The 27,457-nt window shown below is 43.3% G+C and overlaps 1 protein-coding gene across 17 annotated transcripts in view; it reads left to right on the top strand.

Moving 5' to 3' along the window:
* The window catches only part of caska (calcium/calmodulin-dependent serine protein kinase a), a 208,365-nt gene that overhangs the window by 56,540 nt on the left and 124,368 nt on the right, over positions 1-27,457 (top strand). For all 17 annotated transcript variants that reach the window (XM_055870317.1, XM_055870307.1, XM_055870309.1 and 14 more), the window contains exon 2: positions 21,078-21,190. In XM_055870317.1, coding sequence (XP_055726292.1) covers positions 21,078-21,190 — 113 coding nt within the window. The remainder of the gene's footprint in view (positions 1-21,077; positions 21,191-27,457) is intronic.

Here is a 27,457-nt window from a genome sequence, read left to right as displayed (position 1 = left end):
ATCGTTTCAAACTAAAACGTATCGCTACTGTATCGTATCGCAGACTATGTGTTTAGATACGTATCGAATATTCTTTAAAGGGAAAGATGCATATCCCTACCGGCTACCACCCGGTACTCTACCCTGAACCTTGGTCTGCTGCCCTATGTGTATAGTCATTGAACACTGGTCATTTTAATTATGTTTACATACTGTTTTACCCACTTTATATGTATATACTGTATTCTAGTCATGACTCATCCCATATACAGTTGAAGTCAGAAGTTTACATTCACCTTGGCCAAATACATTTAAAGTCTTAGTTTTTTCCAATTCCTGACATTTAATCCTAGTAAAAATTCCCTGTCTTAGGTCAGTTAGGATCACCACTTTATTTTAAGAATGTGAAATGGCAGAATAATAGCAGAGATAATCATTTCTTTCAGTTTTATTTCTTTCATCACATTCCCAGTGGGTCAGAAGTTTACATACACTCAATTAGTATTTGGTAGCATTGCCTTTAAATTGTTTAACTTGGATCAAATGTTTCGGGTAGCCTTCCACAAGCTTCCCACAATAAGTTAAGTTGGGTGAATTTTGTCCCATTCCTCCTGACAGAGCTGGTGTAACTGAGTCAGGTTTCTAAGCCTCCTTGCTCGCACACGGTTTTTCAGTTCTGCCCACAAATGTTCTATAGGATTGAGGTCAGGGCTTTGTGATGGCCACTCCAATACCTTTACTTTGTTGTCCTTAAGCCATTTTGCCACAACTTTGGAAGTATGCTTGGGGTCATTGTCCATTTGGAAGACCATTTGCAACCAAGCTTTAACTTCCTGACTGATGTCTTGAGATGTTTCTTCAATATATCCACATAATTTCCCCCCCTCATGATGTCATCTATTTTGTGAAGTGCACCAGTCCCTCCTGCAGCAAAGCACCCCCACAACATGATGCTGCCAGCCCCCGTGCTTCACGGTTGGGATGGTGTTCTTCGGCTTGCAAGCATCCCCCTTTTTCCTCCAAACATAACGATGGTCATTATGGCCAAACAGTTCTATTTTTGTTTCATCAAGCAGAGGACATTTCTCCAAAAAGTAAGATCTTTGTCCCCATGTGCAGTTGCAAACCGTAGTCTGGCTTTTTAATGGCGGTTTTGTAGCAGTGGCTTCTTCCTTGCTGAGAGGCCTTTCAGGTTATGTCAATATAGGACTTGTTTTACTGTGTATATAAATACTTTTGTACCTGTTTCCTTCAGCATCTTCACAAGATCCTTTGCTGTTGTTCTGGGATTGATTTGCAGTTTTCGCACCAAAGTACGTTCATCTCTAGGAGACAGAACACGTCTCCTTCCTGAGTGGTATGACAGCTGCATGGTCCCATGGTGTTTATACTTGCGTACTATTGTTTGTACAGATGTACGTGGTACCTTCAGGCACTTGGAAATTGCTCCCAAGGATGAACCAGACTTGTGGAGGTCTACAATTAATTTTTCTGAGGTCTTGGCTGATTTCTTTTGATTTTCCTGTTATGTCAACCAAAGAGGCATGGGGTTTGAAGGTAGGCCTTGAAATACATCCACAGGTACACCTCCAATTGACTCAAATGATGTCAAATAGTCAGAATCTTCTAAAGCCATGACATTATTTTCTGGAATTTTCCAAGCTGTTTAAAGGCACAGTGTAACGATCGTCGTATAGAGGAGAAGGAGAAGACCAAGGTGCAGCGTGGTAAGTATTCATAATTCCTTTTAATGAATACGAATACTAGAACAAAACAACAAAAACGATAAACGAACAGTTCTGCAAGGTGACATACACTAAACAGAAAACAATCACCCACCAACACAGGTGGGGACAGGCAACCTAAGTATGATTCTCAATCAGAGACAATGATAGACAGCTGCCTCTGATTGAGAACCATACCAGGCCAAACACACAGAAATACAAAACAAGGACAACATAGAACACCAGACATAGAATGCCCACCCAAACTCACGCCCTGACCAACCAAAATAGAGACAAAAAAGGATCTCTATGGTCAGGGCGTGACACACAGTCAATTTAGTGTATATTAACTTCTCACCCACTGCATTTGTGATACACTGAATTATAAGTGAAATAATCTGTCTGTAAACAATTATTGGGAAAATTACTTGTGTCACGCACAAAGTAGATGTCCTAAACGACTTGCCAAAACTATAGTTTGTTAACAAAAAATGTGTGGAGTGGTTGAAAAACGAGTTTTAATGACTCCAACCTAAGTGTATGTAAATTTATGTACACAACTTTTCTATTGACATACTGTCTACAGTATACACACCATTCACATACATATAGATTTATATTCCGGACTCTGGTCCACATATAAATACCTGCAATTCTATCCATTTTGCCAGCGGTTTTGTACTGTTTATTTAAATACAATTTTTTCGACATGGCTCACTTTTTATTATTTCTACTACTGTACATTTTAATTACACTGTTTATACACACCGCATATTTATTTACATACTGGATTCTTGACATGGCTCATTCTAATATATCTACTGCTGTACATATAAGTATCTTGTTTTAAATCATCCAGTGTATGGCATTTGGATTACTGTTACAGTGCTATTTGGGCTAATTGGATTCGTTTTGACGTTTTCAAGATTTCTTTTGTATTATTTGTGTACTTGTTTGACATTTTGCTGCATTGTTAGGAGCTAGTAACTTAAGGATTTTGCTGCACCCACAATAACATCTCAGTAGGAGGCAAAATTATGGCTGCACGATATGGGTAAAAAGCATTTTATTTGTATTACCAAATATTGCGATTGAAATTTGACTTGCGATATAGATCAAAACACTTGGGTGAACTGTTGGAATCAAATAAATAATATGATTTATATTAAGAAGCAAAGTGGAAAGCAGCTTGGTTGTTTGGAACAATCTGTTGACTGCATTGTTCCAAACAAAACAGCATGCACATTTACAGTGAATCTAACAGCGAGGGCTGGGGCTTTGTGTGTGGAAAGCAGACGCAAGAGGAGTGAGCTGACAATCAGAATAAACTATAAAAAACGAACGTTGTTGTTTCAAAATATTGCATGCTATATGGAACTCTTGCGATATGGATATTGCACAATATTGCGATTTTGATGGGAATTCTATTTATTTTGCAGCCCTAGTGAGAATGACATTAGAAATGCAGCTCTGAGAATTGAGGACACACACACACACACACACACACACACACACACACACACACACAAACACGGCTCATCATCATAGTCTGACATGGTCGTGACCTGTATCTTAAGAGCAAAGAGGAGAGAGAGGGCAGCACACACACACGCACAAAATCTGGTACTGGATCAAGTGTAGGTCATTGGAGAGAGTTGTCATACATAGGAAACATACCGTTTTTGTACTATACCTGGGTATATAGTATTACCAGAAGTGCACGCTAAGGGCGCTATTTCAATAAAAATGTTGGACGGACAAAACTATTTAGGTTGTGTCTGTAGTCTGGGTAACACACCTTTTAGCTAACATTCCGCTCCTTGCCATTCCAAAGAGACTGGCCTTTCGGCAATCGCAATGTTCAATATGCAGTTGGATTTGGGGCAGAGTTGCTCATTGGTTGTTGGAAATAACATTAATATATGCCATGACAATTTATAAAGCCTTGAAAATAGAATCAGATTTATAATAAAGTCAAAAAGAAACATTTAGCTGTTAGCTTGGCAAGTTGTTGTATTTTGAGGCTTAAAATCAAAGAGGTTTTGTGGTTGGAATTGCTGGTACTCAGGCTAGCTCAGCGTTTCCCAAGCTCGGTCCTCGGGACACCAAGGGGTGCACGTTTTGGTTTTTATCCTAACACTACACAGCTGATTCATATTATCAAAGCTTGATGATTAGTTGGTTATTTGAATCAGCTGTGTAGTGTTAGAGCAAAAACCAAAACTTGCACCCCTTGTGGTCCCGAGGAACGAGTTGGGAATCTATGAGCCAGAATGTCTCTGCTGTAACCAAGAAGCTTAATCTTGACATCTAGCCGCTTAGTTAGCAAGTTAGCAAACCAAATGCAAAGCTGGAGCCCTAAGCTGGATATAATTTATTTGACACATCTTAGATTTCTTATAGTTATACTTAACGTATAGTTATAAGCAGTGGCGTAGCACACACCCCCACAGCCCCCGGGTATTGAAAGTCATTCCGCCGTATTTCGAAATATCCCAGTATAAACGATATATCGCTATAGCCTTGTCATTATTCTACAGTGGAGTTATGGTAATAGTAACTAGAGGGTTCATCTTACATCAATGTCTGTCCCCATCACCAAATTACAGTACCCTCTTCCTGTCTCTCCTCTCTTCTTCATTCCTCTCTCTCCCTGTCTCTCGCTCTCATTGTAGAGGGACCTCTTTCTCTCCTTTAACATCTGTGAATGGCGAGGACTTGACAGACTGTATTAAAGGCTTGTATTGTTTTATGTTCCTTTTAGTTCATAAACAACTTGCCCCTTTCCTGTCTCCCTTTGTAGTGAAATAAGTATTTTCTTCTGTCAATTTGAATTTCTTTCCAAAACGCATTCATTTTATAGTGTGTGTGTGTGTGTGTGTGTTTGTTTGTGTGTGTGTGTGCTCCTCAGCATGGCTTAGTCAGGCTATAGCTGACTGAAACCTGACGTCTGACTGCTTCCCACCAAATCCCTCTGGATCACAGCTCAGACACACTCCTTACTAACAGCCTTTACACAATACCACTACTTACTCTATCCCTTTCACGCTCTCTCTCTCTTTATCTCTCGCTATCTCACCTCGCTGTCCTTCTTTTTCTTACTCATTCTCTCTCTCTCTCTCTCTCTCTCTCTCTCTCTCTCTCTCTGTCTCTCTGTCTCTCTGTCTCTCTGTCTCTCTGTCTCTCGTCTCTCGTCTCTACCGGCAGTGTTTTCTAAACGGTAGGGAGAACAAGAGGGAATTATACTATAATGCATTGAATGACACTTGAGAAACACACACACATGCAGGACACACACAGTTGATACCACCACCAACAACAGGGTTAAGCCACCTGGGCTTCTCTGTCTGTCTCTATATCCACAGAATCAGACCCTATCATAGTTGTGTAACAATATTCTCTACTTAACTTCTACATAGAAAAAGTTTAACGGATGTTGGCTTTAGAAAGTTAAGAGGATCACATGGACTGTACTGGCAGAGACCATACACATGAGCTTGAATAGAAATCATACTCTATCAATTGAATTTGTATTTATTAAGGATCTCTATTAGTTCCTGCCAAGGCAGCAGCTACTCTTCCTGGGGTCCAGCAACATTAAGGCAGTTAAATACAATTGCAAATATTACATGACATTACATTTTAATAACGCTTTTCACAACACATGAAGTGTGTTCCCTCAAGCAACTATTCACTCTACTACTACATGTCTATCTCGCACGCACGCACACACACACAGAGACACTTCGATAGTGTCACGACTTCCTCCGAAGTCGGTCCCTCTCCTTGTTCGGGCGACGTTCGGCGGTCGACGTCACATGTCCTTGTCCGGTATTGTTTATTGTATGTGCTTGTGCACGTTATGTCTGGTGTGCGTCGGGTTGTGTACCCATTTAGTGATTGTTCTGTTTTCTGGTGGTTTTTATTATTAAACTGCGCCATGGGAAACACAGTTTTTGCTCTCCTGTGTCTGACTTCTCTGCCGCCAGTGCGCACTCCTTACAGATAGCCCCAACCTACCATAGATCTATTATAATGTATAACTGCTCTTTATATTGATAGACTGATCCTATACTCTGTGTCAGAGAGGGATTCAGTTGGAAGAGTTTAACAACCGTGACTGAATGACTGCAGTATCACGGATCCACAAACACACACACACACACACATAATAACATGCTCATGCCATTTATACATATTTTACCACACACCCACATATTGAAACAAGCTCTCTTCCACACATACACAGAGGGTCATCCTTTCCCTAGGGGTTAGCCCATTATGTGAAGTAATGAGAGTATGTGAGTGATGTTGGTCACGCTTGTGTGTGTGTGTGTGTGTGTGTGTGTGTGTGTGTGTGTGTGTGTGTGTGTGTGTGTGTGTGTGTGTGTGTGTGTGTTGTAAAACTGCTGACATTTACGGAATGAGATCCAGAGTGATGGATGCACTCTGAAGTAAGTGAGGAGTATTGACTGCAAATCACCTTCACTACACGTACACACACCCACACACACATATACACACACACACGCACGCACACACACAAACACGTACATACACACACACACACTTTTTACTGGCTCTGTTCTAGGAGTCTGTTTCCTGTGAGGTCGGGTCAGGGGTCATTACAAAGGTTATTGGGAGGTTAAAGTGGGTTTTGGTTCAGCCTGTCAAACACATGTCCTGTCCCACACTACTACTTTTACATTTAAACAGACATACGCACACACTCCTCTCTGCAGCTGCACATCACCTCTCCTTTCTCTCTCTCTCTCTCTCTCTCTCTCTACTCGCTCTTCTCCCTTCCTGTCTCCTATGTGAAGGAGGAGAAAGAGTATAATTCCATCTGATAACAGTTATACTGCATCAATTAGACCTGAGTCTGTGTGCAGCTGAACTCCATTCAGACCTCTAATGGCTGGCTCTGTACGCAGCTGCACTCTATTCAACCCCAGAGTGGTGGACTTTCTGTGCAGCTGAACCCCATTCAGACACATAATGGCGGCTTCTATGTACAGTCAGTCTCAAAGTCTCAAGGATACAGAGTTCCTGCCTCTCAATCTGTTTAAGACTCTCTTTTTCCATCTCATTCTCTTCCTCCTTCGTTTATTCCTTCTCTCTCTCTGATTTCCTCTCCACAGACCAATTTTGAAAGTTGGGCTAATCGTGTGTGAATGTGAAATGAGAGGCATCTTCATTTTGAAGATATTTACACGAGAGCTTCTCTCAATGAATCCTCCTCTCCTCCACGTTCACAGTTCTTCACTCAACACACACACAAACAGACACACACGGTTTACAGTTTCACTTTTCTCTCTGGGTCTGCGTGTGAACTCACACTCTTATCTGTCTGTATATCACTCAGTCATCTTTGTTTTTGTCTTGCCTACTTCTCTCATGAATAAGAGATATAACGCTACTGGTGTTTTTTCCAAAGACAGTTCTATCCTTATTGGTATGCTGAGGTTTCTCTTGTGCTCCCTTTCTTTTCTCTGTTGTTTTTCTGTCTAGAGTGGGTCTAGAGTTGACATTTAGCGTGTAGCTCCAGCAGACCTCAGTCAGACAGTGAGCGAGGGACGGCGGGAGACTGAGACAGAGAAGGGCTGAGACGTGCCTGTAAAGGTAGACTGCATCAGATAAGGAAGGAGGACACAGCATTTGTCTTACGAAGCTGCTCCACAAATGTTTTCATCCCCCCCGCTCACTTTGTATCGTTCCCTCCCTGCTGGACACGACCTGTAAGATCTCAGTGAGATATCAGAAACATTGTCTGTTTTCGGTGTGTCTCAAAGCATGATACGAGTTACAGGTTGATCATAAAGTAGACTGACTGTATTACTGCATTAGTTTCTCTCTCTTTCAGTGCATGCTGGGAGTGTTTTGTAGTTGAGAGGCCGTGTGGAGGGCTCTGTCCTTATTTTCTTGATTCTTTCCTTGGTCTTTTCTTTAATTTATTTTATTTTCTATGGTGGAGGGTGAAAGCACTGTTAGTTTAGCAGTACCCACAGATCTTTTTTAAGTTAGGGAGGAAGAGGACAGGTGTTGTGTGCGCGATGGCTTCGCAGCCTAGCGCGGGGGAGACGCTGTTGTTACGGCATGGATTCAGGTGTGTTCCTGAGATTGGAGTTAAGGTGGAGGAGGTTCTGCTCGCGGTCGGGTGAACAGGTAGGAGCTGAATTTAGACATTCCGCATCCAGAGTGAACAAAGCTGTAGTTGTGTTAATGATGGTGCCAATTTCTCCTCTTTCGACACCTTTGTCTAGGGTGGTAGTTGTAAAACTGCCTCCGTTTATTACGGATGATCAAATCAGGTAAGAGCTTAGTTGGTTTGCTAAGTTTGCTAGCGGTTTTCGTGTGCTGTCGGCAGGTTTTCAGACAGGTGCCGTTAAGCATGTTGTTTCGTTTTGGAGGCAAGTGTTCATATTTCTGAATAATAATGAGCAACAGTTAAATGTGCATTTTAAAGTGAGGCATGGGGAGGGGCTCTATGCGGGGTATGCAAGCACAGATAGTCTACGGTGATTTGAGTGTGGGGATTTGGAGCATAAATTCTTTGCGTGCCCATATAAAGGCCATAGACAAGGTGAGGGTACAAGCGCCAGTGGGGGAAATCGAGGTCACCGTGCAGGGGGCCATGAAACGCAGGCAGCAGAGGCTGGGCCTAGTTATGCTATAGATGGTGGTGTAGATGAGGCTGGGTCTAGTCCTGTCATAGATGGTGGTATAGATGAGGCTGGGTCTAGTCATGCTATAGATGGTGGTGTAGATGAGGCTGGGTCTAGTCATGCTATAGATGGGGGTGTAGATGAGGCTGGGTCTAGTCAGGTTATGGATGGTAGTGTAGATGAGGCTGGGTCTAGTCAGGTTATGGATGGTGGTGTAGATGAGACTGGGTCTAGTCATGCTATAGATGGTGGTGTAGATGAGACTGGGTCTAGTCATGTTATAGATGGTGGTGTAGATGAGACTGGGTCTAGTCAGGCTATAGATGGTGGTGTAGATGAGGCTGGGTCTAGTTATGCTATAGATGGTGGTGTAGATGAGACTGGGTCTAGTCAGGCTATAGATGGTGGTGTAGATGAGGCTGGGTCTAGTCAGGCTATAGATGGTGGTGTAGATGAGACTGGGTCTAGTCAGGTTATGGATGGTAATGTAGATGAGACTGGGTCTAGTCATGTTATAGATGGAGGTGTAGATGAGACTGGGTCTAGTCCTGTCATGGATGGTGGTGTAGATAAGGCTGGGTCTAGTCCTGTCATAGATGATGGTGTAGATGAGACTGGGTCTAGTCCTGTCATAGATGGTGGTGTAGATGAGGCTGGGTCTAGTCATGTTATAGATGGTGGTGTAGATGAGGCTGGGTCTAGTCCTGTCATGGATGGTGGTGTAGATGAGACTGGGTCTAGTCATGTTATGGATGGTGGTGTAGATGAGACTGGGTCTAGTCAGGTTATGGATGGTAGTGTAGATGAGGCTGGGTCTAGTCAGGTTATGGATGGTGGTGTAGATGAGACTGGGTCTAGTCATGTTATGGATGGTGGTGTAGATGAGACTGGGTCTATTCCTGTCATGGATGGAGGTGTAGATGAGACTGGGTCTAGTCAGGTTATGGATGGTAGTGTAAATGAGACTGGGTCTAGTCAGGTTATGCTAGTGGATGAGGAGAGTATAGTGGGGAAGGGCAAGCGACTAGGGGGGAGGGGGATGGTGTCAAGCGGAAGAGGAAAAAGGGGGAGAACAAAGTTTTATTTGGCACATGCGTCGAATACAACAAGTGTAGACCTTACAGTGAAATGCTTACTTATAAGCCCTTAACCAACAATGCAGTTTTAAGAAAAATAAGTGTTTAGTAAAAAATAGATAAGTAACATTTAAAAAAATTAAAGTAACAAATAATGATACAGCAGCAGTAAAATAACAATAGTGAGGCTATATATAGGGGGTACCAGTACAGAGTCAATGTGCGGGGGCACCAGTTAGTCAAGGTAATTGAGGTAATATGTAAACTCAGTAAAAATAGAAATGTCCTCTCACCTCTCGCTGTCAACTGCGTTTATTTTCAGCAAACTTAACATGTGTAAATATTATAACTGAGACATAAACTGAACAAGTTCCACAGACATAATGTGTCCCTGAACAAAGTGGGGGTCAAAATCAAAGTAAAAGTCAGTATCTGGTGTGGCCACCAGCTCCATTAAGTACTGCAGTGCATCTCCTCGTCATGAACTGCACCAGATTTGCCAGTTCTTGCTGTGAGATGTTACCCTACTCTTCCACCAAGGCACCTGCAGGAAGATTGTCCCCAGTGATCTACTGGGCCATACGCACTACCCTCTGTAGTGCCTTGCGGTCGGAGGCAGAGCAGTTGCCATACCAGGCAGTGATACAACCAGTCCAGATGCTCTCGATGGTTTATCTGTAGAACCTTTTGTGGATCTGAGAACCCATGCCAAATCTTTTCAGTTTCCTGAGGGGGAATAGGCTTTGTCGTGCCGTCTTCACGACTGTCTTAGTGTGTTTCGATCATCATAGTTTGTTGGTGATGTGGTTACCAAGGAGTTTGAAACACTCAACCTGCTCCACTACAGCCCTGTCGATGAGAATGGGGTGTGCTCGGTCCTCCTTTTCCTGTAGTCCACAATCAGTACAACACGCTATGAAAAATGAGGTGCATGGTGTCCTCTCACACATTAAACGTTTTAGTTAGAGGAAGTTGGTCACAACCGCGAGTAAGGGTCTTCCTTCAGATGCTGTTTAGATGAATGTTATTTTTTCTGGCACTAGGGCTTTTGAGCTTTGCTATTGGTCTCTTTCTTTGATGGCTTTTCTCCCACTTTTTATGGAGACTCTTCGGGTAGGATCGCTTAATATAAATGGCACCAGAGATGTGGGAAAGAGGAGTGTGTTGGGTGAATATGTAAAACAAAAAAAAGTACAGGTGTTGTTTCGGCAGGAGATGCATAATGATGTGATGAATGAAGTCGATTGGGGGCTCTGGTGGAAAGGGGCAAATGTGCTGAGCCATGGAACAAATGTTAGTGCAGGGGTGGCAGTCGTTTTTGCACCGGGTCTGGCCGTAAAAATGTGCTCCTCCAAGGAGATGTGTAGGGGTAGACTGCTTGTAGTAAAAGCAGAAATTAACAACATGGGTTTTGTCCTTAGAAACGTGTATGCGCCTAACACAGGGAGAGAGAGGGGTCGTCTGTTTGGGTGTCTCAGACTGTCACGTTCTGACCATAGTTCTTTTGTATTTTCTTTGTTTTAGTATGGTCAGGGCGTGAGTTGGGTGGGTTATCTATGTTTTGTGTTTCTATGTTGGGTTTGTCGTTTGGCCTGATATGGTTCTCAATCAGAGGCAGGTGTTAGTCATTGTCTCTGATTGGGAACCATATTTAGGTAGCCTGTTTTGTTTGTGGGTTGTGGGTGATTGTTCCTGTTCGTGTGTTCCTATGTTCTGTGTTCACTATTTCAGGACTGTAGCGTCTTCGGTTATTTTTGTCAGTTTATTGTTTTTGTTCTTTCTTGAAAGTATTCTAATAAACATGAATACTCACCACGCTGCATCTTGGTCCGACATTTCTTACTCCTCAGACGAGGATGACGAAGACTACCGTTACACAGACAGGAACTCTCACAGGTAGCGCCTGAGGAGACGCTGGTGGTCGGCGGGGACTGGAACTTTACGATGTATTTTACGAAGATAGAAATGGGGAGGAGCCTGATTCAAGCTCAGTGGAAGTGTTAAGAGACATAATTAAGCAGTTTAAATAACTAGACATCACAAAACAGTATACATGGGTGCTAGGGTGAGTGCAGCCAGACTAGATCGGTTTTACATGTCCAAGAATCAGAGCAATAGGCTGTTGAGCGCTACCATTCTCCCAGTGGGTTTTTCAGATCACAACATAACCATGGCTCGGCTCTCTATTTCACCAGGGCCTCAGCAGGTATCCTATTAGAAGTTTAATGTAAAGCTCTTACAAGATGCCAGTTTTTGCTCAGGTTTCCAGATTTTTGGGGGAAAGGTGGGGGCAGCTAAGAGAGTATGAGTCTGGGTCAATGGTGGGATGTGGGAAAAGTCCACATTTGGTATACAGCTCTCTCATCCTCAGAGGCTAGGAGGGTATTGGAAGAACTCAAGCGCAGTATCAGTGAAGTGGTGGTAGAGATAGTGGGGCAAGGCAATGTAGGCCTCAAAGCTAATTTAGCTGAATTACGTAGGGACCTGGGCCGTTTTTCCAGGTTAAAGCAAAGGGAGCACTTGTAAGAGCTAGGTTCTCCATGCTTAAGGAGATGGATGCCACCAGCTCCTTCTTCTTTGGTTTGGAAAGACAGAGCGGTGAAGCTGTCTGATGGGCGGGTGACCTCTGTGGTGGGGGAGATGCGTGATCAGACTGTGGAGTTTTATTCTGAGTTGTATAGAAAATAACTGTGTGATCCTATGTATGCTCAGGTTTTATTTACAGAACTCCCTAAGCTATCTCTGACACAGAGGGATGAAATGGATATTGAACTAGCAGAGGCTGTAACCCAGATGTCCCCTGGTCGTGCACCGGGGTCTCGATGGACTCCCAGTGTAGTTTTATAAAAGAATCTGGGTAGGAGAGTTGCCGATGAGCTGCCATCGGGCGGCTCTGACTCTCCTGCCCAAAAAAGGGCACTTGTGTGAACTTAACCTGTCTGGCACCAGTGGGACGGTAGCGTCCCACCTGACCAACATCCAGTGAAAGTGCAGGGCGCCAAATTCAAACAACAGAAATCTCATAATTAAAATTCCTCAAACATACAAGTATTATACACCATTTTAATGATAAACTTCTTGTTAATACAGCCACAGTGTCTGATTTCAAAAAGGCTTTACGGCAAAGCACACCATGCGATTATGTTAGGTCAGCGCCTAGCCACAGAAAACCATACAGCCATTTTCCAACCAAGGAGAGGTGTCACAAAAGACAGAAATAGCATTAAAATTCATCACTTACCTTTGATGATTTTCCCCCGGATGGCACTCCCAGGACTCCATGTTAGACAATAAATGTGTGTTTTGTTCGATAAAGTTCATCTTTATGTCCAAAAACCTAATTTGAAATTGGCGCGTTATGTTCAGAAATGCATTGTCTCAAACAAACATCCGATGAAAGTGCAGAGAGCCACATCAAATTACAGAAATACTCATCATAAACATTGGTCTAAGATACAAGTGTTATACATACGATTAAAGATAAACTTCTCCTTAATGCAACCGCTGTGTCAGATTTCAAAAAGGCTTTACGGCAAAAGCACACCATGCGATTATGTTAGGTCAGCGCCTAGCCACAGAAAACCATCTAGCCCTTTTTCAACCAAGGAGAGATGTCACAAAAGTCAGAAATAGCGTTAAAATGAATCACTTACCTTTGATGATCTTCATCTGATGGCACTCCCAGGTCTCCATCTTAGACAATACATTTTTGTTTTGTTTGATAAAGTTCATCGTTATGTCCAAATACCTCATTTTGTTCGCGAGTTTAGTCCAGTAATCCAAATGCACAAGGCACTAAGTCCAGACGAAAGTCCAGTCGCGTGTGACTAAACTAAAGGCTTTCAACCAGACCACTGGTACAAACAGCTCTTATTTGCTCCCCGTTCACAATAGAAGCCTGAAACGATATTCTAAAGACTGTTGACATCTAGTGGAAGCCTTAGGAAGTGCAATCTGACCCCATTTACACTGTATATTGGATAGGCAATCACTTAAAACTACAAACCTCAGATTTCCCACTTCCTGTTTGGATTTCTCTCAGGTTTTCGCCTGCCATATGAGCTCTGTTATACTCACAGACATCATTCAAACAATTTTAGAAACTTCAGAGTGTTTTTCCAAATCGACTAATAATATGCATATCCTAGCCTCTGGGCCTGAGTAGCAGGCAGTTTACTCTGGGCACGCTTTTCATCCGGACGTGAAAATACTGCCCGCTACCCCAAAGAAGTTAAGAACTGGAGTCCTGTGGCATTGCTCTGTGCGGACTACAACATATTTGCCAAGGTCCTTGCTAACAGACTGAAGTCCCATCTGGACATAGTACACAAGGACCAGACATATTGTGTACTGGGACGCTAAATCATGGACAACTTTTTCTTAATCAAGGACATGTTGGACTTGTCGAGAGGTTCTAATGTGAACTTTGGACTGGTCTCTTTAGATCAAGAGAAGGCTTTTGATAGAGTGAACCATGAGTATCTGTTTGATGTGATGTTTGGATTTGGGGAAAGGTTTTTGGCTTGTGTGAAGATGTATGCTGGGTGGGAGGGGGGCTCTGTAGAGGGTCAAGTTGGGAGGGGGGCTTAGTAGGCCAGTCTGGGAGAGTCAGGGTATTAGACAAGGATGCATTCAATCGGGGCAGTTATATACACTAGCCATTGAGCCTTTATTGGGACACTTTATTGGGCCACATGATGCACAGCTTCTCTCATAACACAGAAAGGACACCCCTGTCTGACTCCCGGGTTGACCCGTGCCAACCAGCTATTAGTGGCCAGGGCTCCATGTTGAACCCTCCACTGGAGGCCCCCTCACCTCTTTGGTACTGGGGCTTTGTAGAGCCCCCTCCATCTAAAACCCACCATACTCTCCTCCCCATATATCCCCTGCCACTGATGTGCCTTCACTCATGTTAGGTTCCTAATGTTCCTCACCTTAATGGGAAGGTTGTAGAGGGCTTTACCTCCCACCCCCTCAAACTCCCCCAGGCTCGGAGTGTTAAAGCCCAACAAGTCCTCCAGACCCCCTTGCCAGTCTCCAGTCTCTGCCGTCACCTGCAGTGGCGGAAACAATGGTGGCCCCTCTACCTTTTGGCCGCTCAAACACCCCCCATACCGGCTCAGACAGTGCCTCCTCGACCTCACCCAGGAATCTCTCCAACAGCCTAAGAGATGTTAGTCCTGTTTGTTGTGCCAGGACTTCCTGGGTTTTCCACCCCTCCTTCCCCAGCAGCCGCAGGTTACCCGGCCTTAGTAAACCCGCTGCCATCAGTCACTTCTGCAGGGTGGGTGATTGAACCAATCTCAAAAGAAGGGCTGGATTGTGGAAGATTATAGGCTCCTCCCACAACCACAGCCCAGGCTCCACACCCCCTTCTCGTGTGGGCCTTAGCATCTGCCTGGTCCTCAGCACTGCAGAGTAAAAATCAGAGAGACCTGCTGTACTCAGTCTCTCCAGCCTCATGAGGAACAACTGCCGGTCCTTCCCTAACCCGCTAGCTCTCCTCAGCAGCACGCATGCTGGTTCCCTCCAGCCTACATCAGTATGGTACAGCAGTCTCTGCGCCGCCTTTAGTCAGAATGCAGCCACCCTGCTCTCCAGTTCCACTAGGCCCTGTCCTCCTTCATGGACGGACATGTACAACACTGCCGCCCTTAGCCAGTGAAGACCACCAGCTTGCGTTGCAGGTCTGTGAGCAGACCGGCGGTGGGGTTGAGTACAGACAGTTCATGCCATAGGGAGGATGCCGCCAGGTTGTTGATTATCAGCACTCTGCCTCTATATGATACTTGGGACAGGAGCCACCTCCACCTGGCCAGTCTTGACACCACTGCCTGTGACAGCCCCTCCCAGTTCTTCCTGACCTACCTCTCCGAGCCCACGTACACCCCCAAAATGGGAAGCACTTCACAACCCCACTGCGCACCCCTGGAAGCACCCACTGCGCACCCCCTGGACCCACCCCTCCATGCCCCACATAAGAGCTTTGCTCTTTCCCCAGTTCACCTTAGCTGCCTGCATATCCTGCTCATCACTGATCATTACAGAAACATGAATTGTTGGGGGTGGAGTTTACTGTAGGGAAGCTTATAATGGGGTACAGGTATTCGAATAAAGAAAAGGCCAAATGTGTGTTGTTGAATTTTCTGTTTAAAAGGGGTTGTATTTACAATGGTCTTTGTTCTTCACTGGTTGGCCCTTTTCTTGTGGCAACAGGTCACTGATCTTGCTGCTGTGATTGTACACTGGTATTTCACCCAATAGATATGGGAGTTTATCAAAATGTGATTTTTCCCTCAAAATTCTTTGTGGGTCTGTGTAACCTGAGGGAAATATGTGTCTCTATGGTTATACATTTGAAGGTTAGGATGTGCAGCTCAGCTTCCACCTCATTGTGTGGGCAGTGTGGATATAGCCTGTCTTGTCTTCTCTTCTCCTGTCTTCTCTCCTTTCTCAATAGCAAGGCTATGCTCACTGAGTCTGTACAAAGTCAACGATTTCCTTCATTTTGGGTCAGTCACAGTGGTCAGGTATTCTGCCAGTGTGTACTCTCTGTTTAGGGCCAAATAGCGTTCTAGTTTGCTCTGTTTTTGTCAATTCTTTCCAATGTGTCAAGTAATTATCTTTTTGTTTTCTCATCATTTGGTTGGGTCTAATTGTGTTGCTGTCCTGGTGCTCTGTGGGGTCTGTTTGTGTTTGTGAACAGAGCCACAGGACCAGCTTGCTTAGGGGGCTCTTCTCCAGGTTAATTTCTCTGAAGCGGATGGTTTGGGAATTGCTTCCTTTTAGGTGGTTGTAGAATTTACGTTGTACATGGAGGATATTTTTTGAAGAATTATGCATGCAGTCTCAATTTGGTGTTTGAGCTGAGGATGATGGTAGAGTTTAAGTATAGCTCTCTCTCTCTCCTCTCTCTGGCCACAACATCAGAGCACATCTGTCTGATTTCAGATGCATGAGCTGGGCTGAGGAGGAATTTACAGTGTGTGTTTTCAGTGGCTAACACCGTTGCTAATTACCGATCAAACAACCGTTAAATCTAAATGTCTTTGATGTGACTTCAGCCGTGGAAACCTCGGAATGTTTCCTTTCGCTAAGCTGTTGACCCAGGAGCTCTGCCAGGAGTTATGCTGTGTGTGTATTTATATTCTTTATTTATTGCATGATAAATGTCCCTGTTATGCTCAGAGAGACTTCTGCAGTACCCTCTGTCTCACTAGCTCTCTCTTGCTGTCACACACACACACAAATACACAAATGTAGACTTCACTATCCCTCTTCTGAAGATTTAGGGGTTTCTGTCTCTGCTCCGTGACCAACGGCCAAAAGGAGCAATCCTATACACTAATCCCCATCTTCCCCTCTCTCTTTCTCTCTCTCTCTCTCTCTCTCTCTCTCTCTCTCTCTCTGATTCTTTTTCTTTCACACACTCCTACTCTCTCTCTCTCTCTCTCTCCCCTCTTGCTCGCTCTCTTCCTTCCTCTCCTGTAGGCTATATCTCCTTTCTCTTGGAGGGGAAGCTGTGGAGTCATTGTTTATTCATTAACTGTAACTGTATGCTATTGGGTTTCACTCGTTAAGAGAGAAGGTGCTGCCTTGTTTCTAAGGGAACTCCAGCAGAGAATAAAGAACTTGAACAAATGCACTACACTACTTCTCATATACAGTGTTCCTGTGTGCCTGAACGTGCACGTGTGAGTGTGTGAGCTTGGTTATTGGAATGGATTTTGACCTCCATAAAAAATGACAGGCAGCCAGGTCAAAATGATTACACTTTACTCAGCGTTATTGCTATCTAAGTGTGTGTGTGTGTGTGTGTGTGTGTATATAGCAGATGGTGACCAGATTAAAGCTGCTTAGCTTCAGAGGGGTGATGTACAGAGAAACATTGCCCAGAGATGGTAAAACACACACAGGCACTCAGGCTGGAGAGGTGTTCATCTATATATAACCACTAGTTTTGACTGCCGCTTGGTGATGACAATGATTGTGTGTGTTTAGTAGAATATTCCCAATGCTCAACAGGAAGTATGTGTGAATAGGTTTTCTCTGTCTCCTGGTTAAAAGCTGCTCTGCTGGTGAATTCAGCTCACCACTCTCCCTCAGTTCACTAACAGTTCAGACAGATGGGGATAGAGAGAGATGGTGAGGCATAGAGAGAGGCCCCTTATTTTCCCGTTCGTTTTGCATATTGTTACATTGCACATTGTTTATAGCCAATAATATACCATTTGAAACATCTATATTATTTAAAAACTTGTGTGTGTAATGTTTACTGTTCATTTCTGATTGTTTGTTTATTTATCTTATTTCCCTTTTGTTTTGTCTATTTCACTTGCTTTGGCAATGTAAACATATGTTTCTCATGCCAACAAAGCCCTTTGAATTGAATTGAAGAGATGGGAGAGGGGAGAGGGAGAGAAAGATGGGAGGGGTAGAGAGATGAAGGAGTCGGACAGGGAGGGAATATGAAAGGAGAGCGACAGCAATGCACTCAAACTGTCCCACACGCATGCACAAACACACGCACCCACCCACCCATACACACTCACACTCACATTCAGTCTCTTTGTATTCTCTGAGGGTGTGTGTGAACTGGGTCATCTTTAATCAGACGTTGTCTAGCATACACACACCTGAGGCAGGAGAGGCTCTGCTTTCCAAGGAATGTGTGTGTGTGTATATATGTGTGTGGGTGTGTGTGTGTGTGTGCCTTCTGCTCTGTGCCAACTGCCAAGCTACTGTGAGAGGTCTGCGAAGCGGAAACCTTGTATTTACTAAACACCTCTCACTGACTCAGGGTCAACTCCATCTGTGTTAAGGTCACTGTTGTGGTTTACATTTTCCTCATCTTAGAATGATTCAATATCAGAACTGACTGAAGTTGATGGAACTGACCTCAACTCTTTTAGCTATGATGTTTTTATATAGTGTAATCATATTCAGCCTCAATGTCTTGCTTTTGGGTACTGCAGATACGTTAAGGAACAATTGAATGAATACATTCGTCTGTTTAAGGTCTTTCTATTTGATTTCAATCACTTTTTGACCGCACCCCTTCAAACTCAAACATTTATCTTTTCCAGTGTTGAAGACATGGATGTCTCATGGGAGGGTGGGGTTTGCAAAATGGGTCAGCTTTGAGCACATCCATCTCCTAATTGTTTTGGCAATAAATGCTTCACAGAGTTCAAGTAACAGACACATCTCAACATCAACTATTCAGAGGAGACTGTGTGAATCAGACCTTCATGGTCGATTTGCAGCAAAGAAACCACTGCTAAAGGACGGACACCAATAAGAAGAAGAGACTTGCTTGGGCCAAGAAATACAAGCAACGGACATTAGACCGGTGAAAATCTGTCATTTTGGTCTGATGAGTCGACATTTGAGATTTCTGGTTCCAACTGCGTGTCTTTGTGAGACGCAGAGTAAGTGAACGGATGATCTCCGCATGTGAGGTTCCCACTGTGAAGCATGGAGGAGGAAGTGTGATGGTGTGGGGGTGCTTTGCTGTTGACACTGTCAGTGATTTATTTAGAATTCAAGGCACACTTAACCAGCATGGCTACCACAGCATTCTGCAGCGATACGCTATCACATCTGGTTTGTGCTTAGTGGGACTATCATTTGTTTTTCAACAGGACAATGACCCAAAACACCTCAAGGCTGTGTAAGGGCTATTTGACCAAGAAGGAGAGTGATGGAGTGCTGCATCAGATGATCTGGCCTCCACAATCACCCGACCTCAACCCAATTGAGATGGTTTGGGATGAGTTGGACCGCAGAGTGAAGGAAAAGCAGCCAACAAGTGCTCAGCATATGTGGGAACTCCTTCAAGACTGTTGGAAAAGCATTCCATGTGAAGCTGGTTGAGAGAATGGCAAGAGTGTGCAACGCTGTCCTCGATGCAAAGGGTGGCTACTTTGAAGAATCTGAAGTATAAAATATATTTTCATTTGTTTAACACTTTTTTTTTGGTTACTACATGATTCCATGTGTGTTGTTTCATAGTTTTGATGTCTTCACTATTATTCTACAATGTAGAAAATAGTCAAAATAAAGAAAAACCCTTGAATGAGTAGATGTGTCCCAACTTTTGACTGGTACTGTAAATCAAAAGGGGTATGGTTAAAAAGTTATTACAATATATACAAAATGGAACAACCCACTATTTGTGTTTCTTTTGTATTTAATGATGAGATGTTAAGGTGTTCTGTCCTATGTATAAATGTATGGGATGTAAAGGTGTTCTGTCCTATGTATAAAGGTATGAGATGTTAAGGTGTTCTGTCCTGTATAAAGGTATGAGATGTTAAGGTGTTCTGTCCTATGTATAAAGGTATGAGATGTTAAGGTGTTCTGTCCTGTATAAAGGTATGAGATGTTAAGGTGTTCTGTCCTGTATAAAGGTATGAGATGTTAAGGTGTTCTGTCCTATGTATAAAGGTATGAGATGTTAAGGTGTTCTGTCCTATGTATAAAGGTATGAGATGTTAAGGTGTTCTGTCCTGTATAAAGGTATGAGATGTTAAGGTGTTCTGTCCTGTATAAAGGTATGAGATGTTAAGGTGTTCTGTCCTGTATAAAGGTATGAGATGTTAAGGTGTTCTGTCCTGTATAAAGGTATGAGATGTTAAGGTGTTCTGTCCTGTATAAAGGTATGAGATGTTAAGGTGTTCTGTCCTGTATAAAGGTATGAGATGTTAAGGTGTTCTGTCCTATGTATAAAGGTATGAGATGTTAAGGTGTTCTGTCCTGTATAAAGGTATGAGATGTTAAGGTGTTCTGTCCTATGTATAAAGGTATGAGATGTTAAGGTGTTCTGTCCTGTATAAAGGTATGAGATGTTAAGGTGTTCTGTCCTGTATAAAGGTATGAGATGTTAAGGTGTTCTGTCCTATGTATAAAGGTATGAGATGTTAAGGTGTTCTGTCCTATGTATAAAGGTATGAGATGTTAAGGTGTTCTGTCCTGTATAAAGGTATGAGATGTTAAGGTGTTCTGTCCTGTATAAAGGTATGAGATGTTAAGGTGTTCTGTCCTGTATAAAGGTATGAGATGTTAAGGTGTTCTGTCCTGTATAAAGGTATGAGATGTTAAGGTGTTCTGTCCTGTATAAAGGTATGAGATGTTAAGGTGTTCTGTCCTGTATAAAGGTATGAGATGTTAAGGTGTTCTGTCCTATGTATAAAGGTATGAGATGTTAAGGTGTTCTGTCCTGTATAAAGGTATGAGATGTTAAGGTGTTCTGTCCTATGTATAAAGGTATGAGATGTTAAGGTGTTCTGTCCTATGTATAAAGGTATGAGATGTTAAGGTGTTCTGTCCTATGTATAAAGGTATGAGATGTTAAGGTGTTCTGTCCTGTATAAAGGTATGAGATGTTAAGGTGTTCTGTCCTATGTATAAAGGTATGAGATGTTAAGGTGTTCTGTCCTGTATAAAGGTATGAGATGTTAAGGTGTTCTGTCCTGTATAAAGGTATGGGATGTTAAGGTGTTCTGTCCTGTATAAAGGTATGGGATGTTAAGGTGTTCTGTCCTGTATAAAGGTATGAGATGTTAAGGTGTTCTGTCCTATGTATAAAGGTATGAGATGTTAAGGTGTGTGTGTTCTTTCCTGTGCAGGGGTCCGTTCAGCGTGGTGAGGAGATGTATCAACAGAGACACAGGACAGCAGTTTGCTGTGAAGATTGTAGATGTGGCCCAGTTTACTTCCAGCCCTGGACTCAGCACAGAGGGTAAGAAAACACACGCACACACTATATATCACTCTCTCTCTCTCTGTTGTGTGTGGATGCTGATGGTTATAGAGACAAATATACACACTTATCAGCTGGGTGTAAGGTGGGTGTGGGAGGCGTGTGCGTGTGTGTGTGTGTGTGTGTGTGTGTGTGTGTGTGTGTGTGTGTGTGTGTGTGTGTGTGTGTGTGTCCTCACTCTGAATCGGTACTCCAAATAACCCTTTAGCCCTGCCTCTGAGGTAAAAACTATCATGATAGACATTTTGGTACTTTGTTTTTTCCGAAAGCAAACTAATCACAAAGAGGCCAGTGAGTCATGAAATTGTCTGCACAAAGCACCAGACGCAGTGCACAGGCCTCATATCAAATCTAATTTTATTTGTCACATGCTTCGTAAACAACAGGTGGAGACTAACAGAGAAATGCTTTCTTATGGGCCCTTCCCAACAATGCAGAGAGAGAGAAAATAGAGAAATAATAGAAAAGTAATAACCCATAATAATAAAAGTAATAATAAATACACAATGAGTAACGATATCTTGGCTATTTACACGGGGTACCAGTACCGAGTCGATGTGCTGGGGTACGAGGTAATTGAGGTAGATATGTACAGTACATATAACTAGGAATAAAGTGACTAGGCAACAGGATAGATAATATTAGCAGTCTTATCGCTTGGGGGTTGAAGCTGTTCAGGGTCCTGTTGGTTCCAGACATGGTGCATCGGTACCGCTTGCCTTGCGGTAGGAAGGGGATCAGTCTATGACTTGGGTGGCTGGAATCTTTGACAATTTTTAAGGCCTTCCTCTGACACCGCTAGGATAGAAGTCCTGCGGCAGGCGGCAGGGAACTCGGGCCCCAGGATCCAGTTTCGGCGGGAGGTGTTCAGTCCCAAAGTCCTTAGCTTAGTGATGAACTTAGAGGGCACTATGTGGAACTCTGAGCTGTAGATAATGAATGGCATTCTCACATAGGTGTTCCTCATGTCCATGTGGGAAAGGGCAGTGTGGAGTTCAATAGAGATGGTTTCATCTGTGGATCTGTTGGGATGGTATGCAATTTGGAGTGGGTCCAGGGTGTCTGGGATGATGGTGTTGATGTGAGCCATGACCAGCCTTTCAATGCATTTCATGGCTACAGATGTGAGTGCTACGGGGCGATAGTCATTTAGACAGGTTACCTTCGCATTCTTGTGCACAGGGACTGTGGTGGTCTGCTTGAAACATGTAGATATTACAGACTGGGTCAGGGAGAGGTTGAAAATGGCATGCCTGATTGTTAAATGCCGACCAGTCTACCTCCCGAGGGAGTTTTCAGCACCATTGAGAGAATCTTGACTGGCTGCATCACTAGATGTTCTTTACCAGTCAGCCATCAGATTTGCCACCAATGCCCCTTATAGGACACATCACTGCTGTCTATACTCCTCTGTAAACTGGTCATCTCTGTATACCCATCGCAAGACCCACTGGTTGATGCTTATTTATAAAACTCTCTTAGGCCTCACTCCCCCCATCTGAGAAATCTACTGCAGCCCTTATCCTCCACATACAACACTCATTCTGCCAGTCACATTCTGTTAAAGGTCCCCAAAGCACACACATCCCTGGATTGCTCCTCTTTTCAATTCGCTGCAGTTAGCGACTGGATCGAGCTGCAAAAAACACTCAAACTGGACAGTTTTTATCTCCCATCTTTTCATTCAAAGACTCAATTATGGACACTCTTACTGACAGTTGTGGCTGCTTCGCATGATGTATTATTGTCTCTACCTTCTTGCCTTTGTGCTGTTGTCTGTTCCCAAAAATGTTTGTACCATGTTGTGCTGCTGCCATGTTGTGTTGCTAACATGTTGTTGTCATGTGGTGTTGCTACCATGCTATGTTGTTGTCTTAGGTCTCTCTTTACCCTATAATGACAAAAAAAATAATTTACGACATTTTTGCAAATGTATCAACAATAAAAAACTGAAATATTACATTTAAATAAGTATTCAGACCCTTTACTCACTACTTTGTTGAAGCACCTTTGGCAGCGATTACAGTCTCGAGTCTTCTTGGGTATGATGCTACAAGCTTGGCACACCTGTATTTGGTGAGTTTCTCCCATTCTTAACCGCAGATCCTCTTAAGCTCTGTCAGGTTGGATGGGGAGCGTTGCTGCACAGCTATTTTCAGGTCTTCAGAGATGTTCGATCGGGTTTAAGTCCGGACTCTGGCTGGGCCACTCAAGGACATTCAGAGACTTGTCCCAAGCCAATCCTGCGTTGTCTTGGCTGTGTGCTTAGGGTCGTTGTCCTGTTGGAAGATGAACCTTCACCCAAGTCTGAGGTCCTGAGCACTCTGGAGCAGTTTTTCATCAAGGATCTCTCTGTACTATTCATCTTTCCCTCTATCTTGACTAGTCTCCCAGTCCCTGCCGCTGAAAAACATCCCCACAGCATGATGCTGCCACCACCATGCTTCACCATAGGCATGGTATTGGCCAGGTGATGAGTGGTCCCTGGTTTCCTCCAGACGTGACGCTTGGCATTCAGGCCCAATAGTTAAATCTTGGGTTTCATCAGACCAGATAATCTTGTTTCTCATGGTCTGGGAGTCTTTAGGTAAAAAACTCCAAGCGGCTGTCATGTGCCTTTTACTGAGGAGTGGCTTCCGTCTGGCCACTCTACCATAAAGGCCTGATTGGTGGAGAGCTGCAGAGATGGATGAGGATCAATATTTCTTTCTAATAAGTTGTCTTCAAAATATAATAATAGATTGTGATTTTTTTTCTGAAAGGGACATAAGGGAGATAAAGAACAGAAAACGTAAAAATGTAGTATTGTGGTTGATATGTACTTTTTTAAAACAGTATTACCATTTCTAAAAAATCCAGAGATATTGCGCTTTCGTGATCCGTATTAAGTTTTACAGAGAGTTTAAAACGGCAAAGCTGACAAATTGCACTCAGTGCTTTGAGCAGCGCTCTCCATAGACAGACTGGGGAGAGCAGAGTACCGACCACCCTACTAAAGTCAAGGTTAGCAGAGTAAAGGTTTGAGTAAAACGCCACTCACCTTGATGCTTTCAGTGCTTGCCACAGTCTTCCCCGCTACCACTTCAGTCATGGGAACTGTTCTGGCATTGTCATATGCTTTGCATTTGGAAAAATGTTTTGCACGGTCGGTAGCTGTTATTTTTGTTGGAAAATTAGATTGCTGACAGGCAGTACAATTAATAGATATCAATCAAATATCACCCATCTTCGCACGTGAACAGTGCAGTAATTGGTCAAAATTACGAACCCGCTTTTGATTGGACCCTTTTATGCGCTAAAAGTGCAGGGATTGGTCAAAATTGCGAGCCCTCTCATAATATGCGCTGATTGGTTCCTTTTGCATCTAATTATGCGATCGCTGAATCCTGAGGGACTGATATAAATGAGCCCATTTGGGGATCTGATAGTATTTCTGATTGGCTTAACGCCCCACCACTAATGAGCTGTGGCGCTTCTCAAAGTAATGTTTTCTTCACCTCAAACATCAAGCAAACTAAGTCTGTTTTTTCCTCCTCAATGTATTTGAGAATCTTTCCAAGTCTCTGAGGTCGCAGAATATTTGATACAATAGTGCAAGTTTGCTAGTTCAAGCTTTGGGCCTGGCCAATTAGTAAATAGTTAATACAATGTTTCAAGTTTGTTGCAGACAGGCCATGCAAAGCCACTGTGATTTATAGGAAAGACATTTTTATAAGGATAATTTCTACCTGCAGGCTGCAATGTTTTTAATTGTTGGCTTTATAGGCTATTTTTACATAGTTGGCAACAAAAGTCACTTTTTAGGTTTGTAATCATTTTCATTTAGGTTTGGATATAATTTGGATTAATTACAATCATTATACAATGGATATAAATTAAATGAAGCTGTTCCATGAATATGTGCATATGAAAACCATAACTGGCTGGCAGGCGGATCTGTAGAAATCGTGAGATAAATTGGCATTCCACATGAGAAAGATCGCAGACTCCTCGTGCAGCCTATTACCGGCAACTTCAGGAGAGTAGTGGCACAATCTGCGAAAGCCATTAGGGGCAGGAGGAGGATGGTCAGGTAAAGTTGTATTTCTTCTGGTTGTCTTGATCTCTGGCTCACTCTTGAGCCATTTGTGTCTTATTTCATCAAACAGTGTGCTTAAAGCATCAGATAAGCTCAATGCATACACTACCGTTCAAAAGTTTGGTGTCACTTAGAAATGTCCTTGTTTTTGAAGGTAAAGCAACAAAAAAAAGTCCATTAAAATAACATCAAATTGATCAGAAATACAGTGTAGACATTGTTAATGTTGTAAATGACTATTGTAGCTGGAAATTGCAGATTTTTTATGGAATATCTACATAAGCGTACAGAGGCCCATTATCAGCAACCATCACCCCTGTGTTCCAATGGCACGTTGTGTTAGCTAATGCAAGTGTATCATTTGAAAAGGCTAATTGATCATTAGAAAACCCATTTGCAATTATGTTAGCACAGCTGAAAACTGTTGTTCTGATTAAAGAAGCAATAAAACTGGCATTCTTTAGACTAGTTGAGTATCTGGAGCATCAGCATTTGTGGGTTCGATTACAGTTTGAAAATGGCTAGAAACAAAGTACTTTCTTCTGAAACTCATTAGTCTATTCTTGTTCTGAGAAATGAAGGTTATTCCATGCGAGAAATTGCCAAGAAACTGAAGATCTCGTATAACGATGTGTACTACTGCCTTCACAGAACAGAGCAAACTGGCTAACCAGAATGGAAAGAGGAGTGGGAGGCCCTGGTGCACAACTGAGCAAGAGGACAAGTACATTAGAGTGTCTAGTTTGATAAACAGATGTCTCACAAGTCCTCAACTGGCAGCTTCATTAAATAGTACACGCAAAAATTTAATGAAGCTGCCAGTTGAGGACTTGTGAGGCGTCTGTTTCTCTAACTAGACACTCTAATGTACTTGTCCTCTTGCTCAGTTGTGCAGAGGCTGTCTTTAACACAATGGACATGTAGGATACCTGGGCATCGTGGGACTGGCCTGGGATGGGTGAGTTGGTGTGACCACTGATGGGGCAGCTGCCATGACGGGAAAGCACTCCAGAGTAGTAAAGCGGATCATGGAGAGTGCACCAAGTGCGAAAAGGAACCACTGCTTCCTACACAGGGAGGCATTGGCAGCGAAATACATGGTGCCTGACCTCCACGCCACTCTCCAGGATGTGATCAAGTGTGTCAACTATATCAAAAAGAGTTCCACGAAAAGCAGGTGTTTCCAGGCCTTCTGCAAGGATATGAGGAGGGAGCACCAGCAGCTGCTTTATCATGCAGAGGTCCGCTGACTTTCCAGGGGTAAAGTGTTGGGTCGCTTTTATGAGCTTCGCGCGGAGATTGCTCCGTATCTTTCGGAAAACGAGTCACCTCTGGCCCGAACATTTCAATTGTGAGGAATGGCTGGTGCAGGTTGCCTACCTGGTGGATATTTTTGATCATCTGAATTCTCTCAATGTGTCAATGCAAGGGAGGGGGCCAATCGTTTTGAACAAATGGATAAAGTGGATGCCTTCAAGATGAAGCTTGCCGTTTTGTCAAAGCATGTTTCTAACGGGAGGATAGACATGTTTCCCAATGCTGATTTTGAGATTCAGAATCTGCTCAACAAGTTGCACGGCGACACACTGGGAAAAACCATTAAACAGTATCTTGTCAAGCTGCAGGGAAAGTTTTGCGACTACTCCCCGGAGGAGAACAGGAGACAAGATGACTGGATACGCAACCCCATTTTGAGTGGAGATGGGATGCGTCATGTTGCCAAGCAATTAAGATGACAGCTGTTGGAAGTGTCATTTGATGGCGGACTGAGCATGCGCCGGAAATGACACTGGCACAGTTCTGGTGCAGCGTAGTGGGAGAGTATCCTGCTCTCGCCTGCCGTGCAATCAGAATCATGCTGCCGTTCAGCACTACATATCTGTGTGAAAGTGGCTTCTCTGCTATGGTCGTGCTGAAAACTAAAAGAAGAAACAAACTGGACAGCCAGAATGACCTCTTAGTGTCCCTGTCAACCCCGGACTTCAATAAACGTATCAAACTGAAGAAACACCCCCAGCTTTCCCACTGATAGGCTACGCACACAATAAATAAACAGGTTCATGAGTTATTGTTCACTATGTCAATTGTTATTGTTAATTCATTATGACATTCATATTACATTTTATTGAACTGGTTAACTTACACCTTTTAAAAAAACGTTAAGGTTG

This window comes from Salvelinus fontinalis, chromosome 19, assembly GCF_029448725.1.
Source record: "Salvelinus fontinalis isolate EN_2023a chromosome 19, ASM2944872v1, whole genome shotgun sequence".
Taxonomy (NCBI): Eukaryota; Metazoa; Chordata; class Actinopteri; order Salmoniformes; family Salmonidae; genus Salvelinus; species Salvelinus fontinalis.
Note: the sequence above shows the minus strand (reverse complement) of the source record. Positions and strands in the feature narration are given on the sequence as shown.